The sequence below is a fragment of the Orycteropus afer genome, unplaced genomic scaffold (assembly GCF_000298275.1).
Source record: "Orycteropus afer afer isolate SDZICR_OR568_19922 unplaced genomic scaffold, OryAfe1.0 scaffold00082, whole genome shotgun sequence".
NCBI lineage: Eukaryota > Metazoa > Chordata > Mammalia > Tubulidentata > Orycteropodidae > Orycteropus > Orycteropus afer.
In genome coordinates this window covers 4,924,171-4,936,639 of record NW_006921669.1, presented here as the reverse complement: position 1 = coordinate 4,936,639, position 12,469 = coordinate 4,924,171, and the positions used below count along the sequence as shown (strand labels likewise).

At 35.6% G+C, this 12,469-nt stretch overlaps 1 protein-coding gene across 1 annotated transcript in view; it reads right to left on the bottom strand.

The window, feature by feature from the left end:
- The window catches only part of SHOC2 (SHOC2 leucine rich repeat scaffold protein), a 61,670-nt gene that overhangs the window by 7,842 nt on the left and 41,359 nt on the right, over positions 1 to 12,469 (bottom strand). The window contains exons 3-4 of the mRNA XM_007941605.2: positions 7,825 to 7,955; positions 2,011 to 2,199 (exon numbers count right to left, since the gene is read on the bottom strand). Of these exons, the coding sequence (XP_007939796.2) occupies positions 2,011 to 2,199; positions 7,825 to 7,955 (320 nt within the window). The remainder of the gene's footprint in view (positions 1 to 2,010; positions 2,200 to 7,824; positions 7,956 to 12,469) is intronic.

Sequence of the window (12,469 nt, the reverse complement as noted above, 5' to 3'; positions counted from 1 at the left end):
CCAATAATTTTTATAATTTCACTTAAAATTCCTAAGGAAACAATGGTAAAAACATATCATGATTAAATAATAAAAGCATGATAAAACAGTTAAATGAAGAATGATACTAATTTTGTTGAAAAATAGATAAATTATACTCAGAGGGGGACAATGTGAACTCCATCAAACCTACTCTTCACTTATGAACTATCTCATTATCCAACATTTCACATTTACAACAACAGTAAAAAATCTCCTATTCAGCTACCTTGTGTATTAACAACATATATTTGGCAGTAACGAACACCAAGATGTGAGGTGAGAGTAATGCTGGCTATGATAGTGAGGGTTATGTATCAACTTGGTTAAGCCATGATTCTCAGTGGTTTGGCAGTTATGTAATGATGTAGTCACCTCCCATTTTGTGCTCTGCTCTGATCATTCTCCACTGTTTGCATAACAACCTGGTCATTGGAACCTAACCATGTCGATAAGTGAAAAGTAGGTGTATATAGCAATGATCTATTACCTTTCTTCCTTGCCTCCACATCATTCACTTGTAAAACAGTAAATCTTTCCAAATTAACATATCATAATAGCATCATATCTACAAAAATGTATAATCAAATGCAAAAGCTAATGGACACATGGACCACTGTGTTCTCATCTTCTCAATACAAACTGAATATTCAGAATTAAAGCCATTACCACTACGAAATCTCATACAACCAGGCTGATTAACAATATATTTTACACTTGTTTAAGAATATATGATTATCTTGAATTTCAACTAGTTCACTTATCATATACTTCCAAAGAATCATGATAAAAGATACACAATACTACATGTATGAACAAGTATAGACAGAATTAAGAAATCATAAATTTAGACTGCAGTTTAAAGAACCAAAATTATGGTGAAATGACTAATCAAAGGTAAAAGGCTGTCATGTGATATGGCTGAAATAACACTATATCTATGTTTTCTGGAGTCCTACCTCAGCCATGAATTGTTGTTGTTGTTATGTGCCGTCGAGTCAGACCCGACTCATAGCAACCCCTCCTTGGGTTTCTGAGGCAATATCACTATGGAAGTAGATTGCCCCATCTTCCTTCTGAGGAATGGCTGGTGGGTTTGAACCGCCAGCCTTCTGGTTAGCAGTCAGGTGCCTTAGGCACTACACCACCAGAGCTCTATAGCTATACAGTCAATTCAGTTATCTTCTATGGGCCTAAAGTCTGTTCACTATAAATTAATACACTAGACTAGATGATTTGTCATGTATTTTTTTCTTTTGCAATAAAAATTTGTCTTTCCCATTAAAAATGTGAATGGGTTTTATAGATAAGCAAAAAGAAATTAATAATCACCCATAAATCATTTTGATATCCAAAGATAAACACAGTATTTTAGTAAACATCAGATCTGTGTGTGTATACTCCTCCACACGTATGAACATGGTTGGGTTCCAAAGACCAGGTTGTTATGTGAAATTGGAGGATGACCACCTAAGATCACAAAACAAAGGATGACTATGTCATTACATAACTGCCAAATTACATCACTGCATAACTGCCAAGCCACTGAGAATCACTTCAGCTAGCGTTACTCTCACCTGGCACCTCTGCGTTCATTTTGGCCAGACATATGCCATTAATGTGCAAGATAGTTGGATAGAGTTTTTTACTACTGTCATAAATGCAAAACAAAAGACAATAAATGAAGAGTAGGTGTATTTAATATATAATTAAACATATTAAAAAGAGCTTTTTAAAAGTATGTGTGGGAAGAGATTCTTACATGCTTTAACTTTTTTCTATTTAATAAATTGTGAATAACTCAACTGGTATTTCATCTTCTTCTAGATTATCATTTCTAATGGCTTCACAGTATCCCATGGAAGATATAAGTTGAGACTCTATCAGCAAAGTATGAGTACCTTTCCCCACACCATTAAATAAAACATAAATAAATAGTAGGAGTAGTACTAGCAATCGTGCCCCCTTTCCCCAATAAAAACACAAGCTTACCTTCATATTTAGTTTACTTAATACTTTTGCTCTGGAGAAAATTCCAAATGGGATTTTATTGATTCGATTGTGTTCCATGTTGAGGGAATAGATGGTGGAAAACTGAGATGGACCACCCATTGGATATAACTGAAAGCAATTTCTAGCTAGGGTCAAACTATTCAGTTTCACAAGACTTGATAAAAGAGTCTGTAAAAAATGAAATATACATGAGAATTAGAACTGTAACAAGGCTTTATAGTCTGTAAAGTATAGAGAAACAGTCCCAAACGCAAATGCCTCAGAAGTAATAAATGGCTGAGACTGGTCAAGCAAGTTCTGAGACCCATCATTTAAAGGGACAATCACTACTCAGCTCTAACTAACTGCTGTCATGCAGAAATGTGAACGCAATGTAGTCAGATGTCCAGATTTTGCAAGAAACTGGAAATGTATTTATTTATATGAAATATCCTGATTTTTACTCTTTAGTTTCGTTTTACTTAAAACACACTATGGAGTAAAGAAAACATGTATGTGGGTGACAAATGTTTCCAAAGACCTCTACAGAGCAAAAACTTTGGTGTCAAACAAGTACTGGGTCTGTGCCCTAGCTCTGTCACTTGTATGACCAATCTATCTAGGTCTTAGTTAAGTCTACCTCTAAATTATTCTTAAGATTAAAATAATGCCTCCAAAAAACCAAAACTCACTGCCATAGAGTTGGATCCCACTCATAGAGACCCCTCCTTGGGTTTCCGAGGCAGTGTCACTACAGAAATAGATTGCCCAACATTCCCTCCACAGAGTGACTGGTGGGTTTGAACCGTCAGCCTTCTGGTTGGCAGTCAAATGCTGTAGGCACTATGTTGTTATTCAATAATTTAATGGTTCCTTTTAGGAAGATTAAATTCAGAAGAGGATTATATTTCCTGATATTGTACAATATATTGTTTTGCTATGTGGTAATATATCTGAGGAAACATATATATATATATATATATATATCAATCAAGTATTTGCTCAGCAATACCCTCATTGCCCCCATCCACTTCAGCCTCCTACCATTCAACCCCAGTGCTAGATATTTAGGTATTATAAAAGAATTCTGACACTAAGAGGATTAAACCCTATAAAGAGAAATAAAGCACAAAGGTAGGAAACAATTAGAAAATACATAATCACATATAATCAGTAATAAATTACAGAATAGGCTCTTCCTATTGAAAGGGCATTCTAGGAAGAAAGGCAGCATCATCATCCCTCGAGAGCTATATAGACATGGAGACTCTTGGAACAGACTCCTACAATCAAAATTTGCATTTTACCAAGATTCCAGGTGATTTGTAAGTACATCAAAATTTGAGAAATGCTAGTATAGATTATAAAGTAATTTTGAATCCTGGCTGTGATGTTAAAAACTCAGCTCATTGCCTTCAAGTCAGATCCAACTCATAGCGGCCTCTCTTTGGGTTTCCCAAGAGATATCACTAGGGAGCTCTGGTAGCATAGTGCCTAAGGCACTTGATTGCTCACCAGAAGGCTGGTGGTTCAAACCCACCAGCCACTCCTCGGAAGGAAGGTTGGGCAATCCTACTTCCATAGAGATACTGCCTCGGAAACCCAAGGAGGGGTCGCTATGAGTCGGGGCCGACTCGACGGCAAACAACAACAACATCACTAGGGAAGTAGTTTGCCCAGTCTTCCTTCTGAGGAGTAACTGGTGGGTTTGAACCACCAGCCTCCTGGTCAGCAGTCAAATGCCTTAGTTACTGTGCCATCAGAGCTCCCTCTGTGACTTCAGGCAAGGTATTTCTCTGAGATTTCTATTCATTTGTAAAAGGATGTGCTTTATTTTCTAGGTTGTAGGAAAGACTAAGAAGGAGCACTTGGTTGCAATGGTTAAGAGCCTGGTTGTTAACTGCAAGGTTGGCATTAGAAGCTACCAGCCACTCCAAGGGAGCGAAGACCTGGAGACCTGCTCCCATAAAGATCCCAGCCTAGGAAACCGTACAGGGCAGCTTGACCCTATCTATAGGGTTGCTATGAGTTGGAAAAGACTCCCAGGCACACAAAGGACCTACAACAACAGGGAAGACTAAAACAGACAAAATACATAAATGGGTTTACAATACTTGGGATATAGTAAGTGGTTAAACTTTAAATCTCTTTTCTATTTAAATACAAGGAAAAGAAGAAATAGTGGAATAACTGGAAAAACAGGAAAGAGGTTGAGAGTGAGCCAGATCCTGAAGGATAAGAAAAGATGAAATATGTACAGAAGTAGAAGAAAACATCCCAGACTGGAGTAAAAGCACAAGGAAGGAGAAAACCACACAGTGGGAGGTGTGTGCATATTTTAAATAATGTTCAAACTTTAGCCACCTTCCAAGAGCAAATTCTAGACGCAGTGCCTGACGTATATGAGTTGCAAGGCCAGTTCAAGGGATGAAATGACTATATAATAGAAGGTGTAATTATACAGAGAACTGAAACTTGTTCCTTCCACTGAACATTAAGAAGCTACTCTTAATATCTGCCTACTGTCGTACACAGACAAAAGGAAGAGCACAAGTGTGAGCCGTAGTAAGAAAACTGCATGGCAGACAATGCAGGACAAAATAATGTCTACACAATCGTTTATAAGCCAAGGAACACCAAGAGAGTCGAGGAACACCCAGGGCAACTGGCGAGGAAAGAACTGACATGGCTGAGAGTCTGGTTTGGACATTCAGCTTCCAGAACTGTTAAATCATGGATTTCTGTTCTTTAATAAAAATAATGTCTACAGCCTACTTTATTGAAAATAAAGGAGACTTATCAAGTCTTATGTGAAAACTGCTATTATGATTACAAGTGACTTTACTGAATTGACATTCTTCTACGAAAAATTTCAACGTCTAGGTATATCTGAAAAGGTGCAACATGAGAACTCTCCAGTCTTTCATTCTTAGGTCATATTGTGAAGCTTGAGGGTTGCTTATTATTGCTTCAGAGTCAGACACATCTGGGTTCCTAGCTCAGCTCTTCAACTTACCAGTTTTATGACCTTTGGTGAATTAATTAGAGAATTAGTTTATTCTTATCATATTCCCAGAATAATATTTAAGGTAATAAATTTGGTCAAAACAAAACCTCTCTTAAGCCTATTTCCTTATTTCCATTAATTAGTTAAAATTCCTAGTAACTAAGTGAGCTTATAAGGTGTTTTGGTAGCATAGTGGTTAAAGTATTGGGCTGCTAAGAAAAAGGTCAGTGGATCAAACCCAACAGCCACTCCACTTTGAACCCACTCGCAGATAAGGCAGTCTGCTTCTGTAGATATGCAGCTTTGGAAACCCTATGAGGCAGTTCTACTCTGTCCTAAAGGGCTGCTATGAGTTAGAATTGACTTGATGGCAGTGTTTTGTTTTTTTTTTTAAGTGCCTTTAATGTGAAAACTAAAAATGGTATGAAATACTATATGTAGAGCTCCTAGCCTTATGCCTTGAGCACAGCATGTGTTTAAGTTTATTAAGTTCCTTTTATTTGTGTATATATGTCTACATTAAAACTAGTGCATTTTCAATAGTCTTCAAATGGAAAAATACATAGTCATTTTGTCAGCTCTGGTTTCAGCAGTATGAGTCTCAGTCTAGTTGAAAACTACTTCCCTACTTTTACTGCCTAACCCAGCTTGAATGTCTCATAAGTGCTGTCCAATGGATTTTGTTGTTTTCCTTATTGTGCTTATTATAAATCCAGATCATTACATATTTGCACTAAGAATATGCTTCTTCTAACACATACTGATTACTTTTAAATAAGAATGCTTTGCCATAATTCAAAAAGGCCAATTAAGGGTTTTCTTCATAGCTTCTCTTCTGAAAACGGGACACAAATACACACACATATATGCTTTTTTCTATATCCAAACTCAAGAGAGCTGTTTTCTTTATAATTCTCTTTGTCAATAGTAAATACTGATTTATTTCAATGATCAAATGTTGTATACAAAAGTACTTAGCACAATGTCTGTATTCTAACAAGCACCCACTAATTATTAGCTTCTCTTCATTGACAATAAGATCAGATACACATAAATTTTACTTTTTTTCTACTTTTTGAACTTTAATATGGCTCAGTCTTAAGCATATTGATACTGTAAAAGTGGTCACCATTACTTAACCTTACTTAAATCACAACCAACAAGAATATCAAAAGGGTCTAATTAATGTGCTAATTGTTTGATATGAGTGACTTAGAAAAAGGAATGGCATTAAATAAAGCCCCACCCATTTTGATCATTTTAAATTATCACTATCACAGAAAGAGAAAAATCTAGACAGTCAAGTTCTCTGGGCTGTATCTCAATCTGTGGATTCTACTCTTTATCCCACTATTGTTAGTGCAACAATAGTGCTTTTTCCCACAGGTGAGATATTGTCAGAGTTGTCTTAGTGAACTGGTCCAGCCTAGAAATTACAATCCTGGGAAACTCATCTTTGTTCTCTGATCAAGGTGTTTTCTGAAATCTGTATCTTTAAGAAACAAATGAATATATTTATCTTATAAATCAACTGCTATAAACCTGTAGCTTCATCTCCCTAACTGGCTCTTCAAAAATCAATGCATAAATCTCAAAAGCATTCATCCAAAGAACCTTCAGTGTCACATACATACGAAGTTCAATCAGTCCATAAGTCCACACTTCCATTATTTTTGTTAGAATACTACAGCAAGGTATTGTGTTTGAACAACTATAAACAAACATACCACAAATTGTTTGCTATGTTTAAATAGTAGGTAATTAAAGAAGGAAAGACAGGGAAAAAAAATAATAAACAATGTTGAAAAGACTTGATTTTAAAAAAATAAAATTATATCTTATGCAATTAATCTCTATGCAAAATAAGTGACAGTGTTTTCTAATAAGACCAACAAAACCCAAAATAAAAAGGTCTTAAAAATTACTAACAAATTTGGTGATCTGTATATACTAAATAAAACAAAAAAACAAACTCACTGCCATCGAGTGAATTCTGACTCATAGCGATCCCCTTCATGTTTCCGAGGCAGTAAATCTTTATGGACATAGATTGCCGAGTCTTCCTTCCGCAAAGCAGCTGATGGGTTTGAACCACCAACCTCTGGTTAGCAGTCAGATACTTTAACCAGGGTAATAATTTGGTCACATGAGGGTTACAGTTAATACTAATCTTGATAATAAATAGTGTGTTCCATCTCGTTTACTCTTTTACATTTATCATCTTAATACATTACCTTTTTACAACTGGGAGGGTAGTTTAGCTTTAAAACCAGATATACAACTTTTCCTTAACAACTTTTATTGCCAGTTCCCAAAATGACATGAGAAAGATTTACATGGTACTAAAAGGGAATGTGGAATCCCTGGGCAGTGATACAGTTGAGGAGTTAAGCTGCTAACTGAAAAGCTGGAGGTTCAAATCCACCCAAAGGCACCTTGGAAGAAAGGTCTGGCAATCCTCTTCTACAAACCCAGCCACTGAAAACCCGATGAAACACAGTTCCAAGTTGACTCACACGGGGTTGCCATGAATTAGAGTCAATCTGATGGCAAAAGGTACACTGATTTTCTTCCTTCGTTTCTTCTCATTAAAGAAAAATTATGATGTTCCTATAATCATAGGAACTGTGGAATTTTTCTTTCTCCTTTGGAATATTTATATTATTGGTGGCTATTTATCCACACATGCTCATTATATAAATAATCCCAATCACCAAATTATATTTACTCACATGCAACAAGTTAGCAGTTTTCTCTTCATTATGAAGTAGACTTGTTTCTAGAATTTTCCCTAATCCACTTCTTACCTCTGGTAAAGTAGAAATGTTATTGTTCTCTAAATTTAACTCTTCAAGTGCACTACATTTTGCCAATGATCTGGGTATTGCTGATAGTCGGTTATATCTCAGACCAAGACGACTTAAACTGGACAGGTTTCCTGTGAACACAAAAAAGGGAATTTACTTTTTAAAATCTGACAAGCCTCTCACTGTCACAGGTGATCAATAAGATATTTACGAATTACTCTGAAGTTCACTTTCAGCAAGATTCATAACTTCTAGTACCAAGAAACCACAGACTGCATTTGATCAATTAGGATCAAATTGAAATCCCTTTTGTGCTCACTTGTCTTAGAGGAATAATGAAATACATAGCTATGAGTCAATGTTAAAAATGAATTATTAGAAAGTATTGGCATACTTTAACAAATTAACCATTAGAGAAGGCCTAATTGTATCAAAGTAGTATATATTTCAAAACTGTAATTATCCCATTTATATCTGTATGATCAACTTAGAACAACTCAAAAATAATTATTTAAATAGGAGGCATTACAGTAAATAGAAAACTCTAAGGATTTTACATTATCTATGTGACCATGGACAAGTGATGTTACCTCTCTGAATCCAGTCCTCATCCATAAAATGGGAATAATAATACCACATAAGTGACAAGGTTGCTCTGAGGGTTACATATGATGTAAGATACTTAGCATAGTGACTGATACAGAACAAGGGTTCAATAAGTGATTTTTATTCTATGGTCTATCTACATCTGCAATATTTTATACCTATTAAAATTATGTTGTGAAAAACTTTAAGTTATGATGTTAAGCAAAAAAGCAAGATCAAAAGGTGTATTTTTATGATCTCAATAATGTAAAAAACATATACACATGCAAAGCAATGGAAAGAAAACACACCAATCTATCAGTGAGTTATCACTGCATAGCATTACAGGAAATGAAAAATTTCTTAGTGAAACTTGTCTATATTTTTCTTAAGTTTTTTTAGTTAAGATCTATCATTCTAAAGTCATTTTAATTAAGCAAAAGAAACCGTATCTTTCCACCATCCTTTATTTTTTAAGGAATATCTTATATTATAGGTATGGTTTATACTGTTGTGACCAGTTGGCATTATATGGTTACACATCTTTTTTAACAGCATTTTAGACAATATATGTTTTTATCAGTTGGAAATGATCTGTAGACCTAGATTTAAAATCTGCAAACAACCTTTGAAAGTTCAGAAATGCTTTTCCTTTAAAAATCTTTTAGCATGCCATTCAGACAATGTAATCAAAGGGTAACATTTGTAAGCTAAATCTCACTTGAAAATAAGCAAACCTAAAAAAATTTTGTCTCATTCTGGTAGTTCTTGGATTAGTCCAGTACTGGTCCAAAAACTAAAAATGATATCTACTTGGTAGACTTGCTAAGGATAAATTTTCCTTACTATATGAACACGTACTGACATTGAGTCGATTCAGAATGAGAAATTTTAGATGTATGATTCACAAATAGCTAATTTTTACAATTCCTGCCTAAAATGGTCCTCTTCTTCCATATAGATACTTTTTTAATTCTAGCCTTTAATCCTCAAGCAAACCAGTCTTACAACATCTGTAGAGCAGTTTGTCAATATTATCAATTTAAGTTTCACTGCAGAGTGATCTTATAGTACTAATGAACTCATAGTAATTCTGTGCACATTATATTTGATTAAGTCTACAGATGTTCACTATATCTTATGTTTTGACTTGGGCACTTAAGACAAAACTCTTGCAATTAAATTGTGATAGCTATCTCACTGACTCCTGTCTTCTAAGTCCATCTGTTTTATAGCTGGAAACATCTGACATCCTAACAATGAAAAGACCAGGAGGAAAATTAAAACATCCAAAAATTTTATTCTAGAATTTCCAATTATAGTTTCCCAGCATTTGAATTGCTTTAGTTTTATATTTTGTGACACAGCTCCATCCCCATTTTCTATAGCTGGCATGGAGTGCACCAATGGCACAGTACCAATGCCTTTATCATCAAAGGGTCACACTGTATTATAAATGTTTATTTTCATGTCTGTATCTTTTTTTACACCCTAGTGAGTTCTGCTGCTAACCAAAATGTTGGCAGTTCGAACCCACCAGTCACTCCACAAGAGAAAGATGTAGCAGTTTGCTTCCATAAAGATTTACAGCCTCAGAAACCCTATGAGGCAGTTCTACTCTGTCCTACGAGTTGGAATCAACTTGACAACAGTGGTTTGGAGTTTGGATTGAATTCTCTAGCACAAGAACTCTAGTACAGAGCCAAGTACATAACACATATTTGATGTTTACTGGAAATTTATGATAAAGTGAAAATTGAGGAACATTGAAGACCTAGATTCCATTCTGTAAAATTATATTTTATGGAAAGGAGTGTATATACTTATTTCATCAAATGAAAATGTTTTCTAAAATCAGTTCCATCTCCTTTAAATCAGTCCTCAAATTCTATTTGTTCTCTTAAAATATATTTTATATATTCGTCTCTTCTCCAATCCTGTTCTCATCACCTCAAATCAAAATTATGATAGAGACTGGTGGTCTTGCAGACTCTAGGTTTCAACACTCAACCCCACTACACAATGATTTGGGGTAAATCCAGATTTCTATCTTTTATTCCCTTGAGAAAAAAAATAAAGAAAAACAAAAACCCACCTACTGTTCCATATGTAAACACTCTTTGCTAGCTTTTAAAGTTCTCCATGATACAATCCCACCCTACCAATACAGGCACTGAGTGTGTGACTGCCGTATAAACTCCTAATGATAAACATAAGACAGTCTCTCAAAATACTTACAGTCCAGTGAGTGAAATATTTTCACAAATAATTACAATACTTAGTAGATTATGAAGGAGCTCTGATGGTGTAGTGGTTAAGGCATCTGGCTGAAAACCAAAAGGTCGGTGGTTCAAACCCGCCAGCCACTCTGTGAAAGAAAGGTGGGGTGGTCTGCTTCCGTAAAGATTTACAGCCTTGGAAACCCAATGGGGTCACTATTAGTCAGAATTGACTAGATGGCAATGAGTGTAGTTTTTGATGAAAGTAGATTATGACATTGACCTAAGAAAGGTATAAATATGCTCTGAATATTTCGAGGATGAAGAAACTTCTGGCAGGAAGGATCAAAGTTGTCTTTAGAAAGAATGTGAAAGAGTTCACCTTGGAAAGGAGAAATACTTCTACCTCTAATAAAAGGAAGGAATGAAGTCAAGATGAGCAAAGAAGGAAAATAGAGAAGTGAAGAGGCAGGAAGTTTGGACGGTTTACACTGACACTGTGAGGCTCAATCTTTTCTAATAAAGTAAGCCACAAGCTTAAATTGTGGAAAAACAGAGTGCTGAGTCTGAAGTTGAAGACAGCCATCCCGGTCACTTGATAAAAAGATAAGCGAGAAGAAAGATAACCACAAAAGCTGCAATTAGAGCCATCTGAGAATAATCCAGTGTGGACTTTAACTCACTGCCATCTAGTTGATTCTGACTCTCAGCAACTCTGCAGGACAGAGTAGAAATGCCCCATAGGCCTTCTGAGGCTGTAAACCTTTATGAAAGCAGACTGTGTCATTTTTCTTCTGCAGAACAGTTGACGGGTTCTAACAATCTTTCAGCAGCTAAGTGTTTTAACCACTGCACCATCAAGGCTCCTTAGCATACACTTTAGGGGAAGATAGTGTGAAATGACTTTTAGGTGACCAGCTAGTTAGTGGCAGAGCTAGTATCAAATTCAGTTGCTCATTTCTTCAAGATATTCACTGACTTTGCCCACTTAACTTGTTTCCTCTGACACGGAAGACCATCACACTCAGCCTTACCTCCATGCTGGCTGACGCCACATTATAGTGCTCATGGAATGCATTTTTCTTTTTCATTTCGAGTCCAACACATTTGTTCATAGCTTTCCTTGTCCAGTCTATCAAGATCTTATTGACAAATTAAGCTGCTATAAATTCAATGCAAGCAGCACGCTGTCTTCATCATAAGCTAACATGTAATTGTTTACTTTTCCTCTATTCCTTGTTTCACAGATTAGTTATCTCCCCACCAGACTGAAAACCCTTTAATTCCCCACAGAAACTGAATGGTAAGCACACAGTAGGGATTCATTTATACTTTCTTAATAATTATAGGTGCTAACATATTTCACAATTTGTCTTCCTTTCCATAAGAGACAAGATGCACAAATTCAATTATTATAAGAGCCTCATAAAAACCTTTTTTTCTTTGACTCACTCTAATTTTAGAATATAGCATGTCTTATAAAGCCTATTTTTTGGACATGTTGTCGCTGTTGTGTGCCATTGAGTCAATTCTTCCACATGAGGTTTCCCAGGCTGTAACTTTCACAGGAGCAGACCTCTGGGTCTCTTCTCCCACAGAGTGGCTGGTGTGTTTGAACCATTCACCTTCTGGTTAGCAGCTGAGCACTTTAACCATTGTGTCACCAAAATGCATGACACTTTTTATATTTTACAACAACATATATAATTATTCTAAAAATTTTTGCAAGAATTTTTTTCTGATACCCAAATTCTGAGCAGCTCATTCTTAAATGTTAGGAAGAAATTCCTCAGCAATGTCAACTGTTTTCCTCTCACTCCACCAATTAATTTACATATATA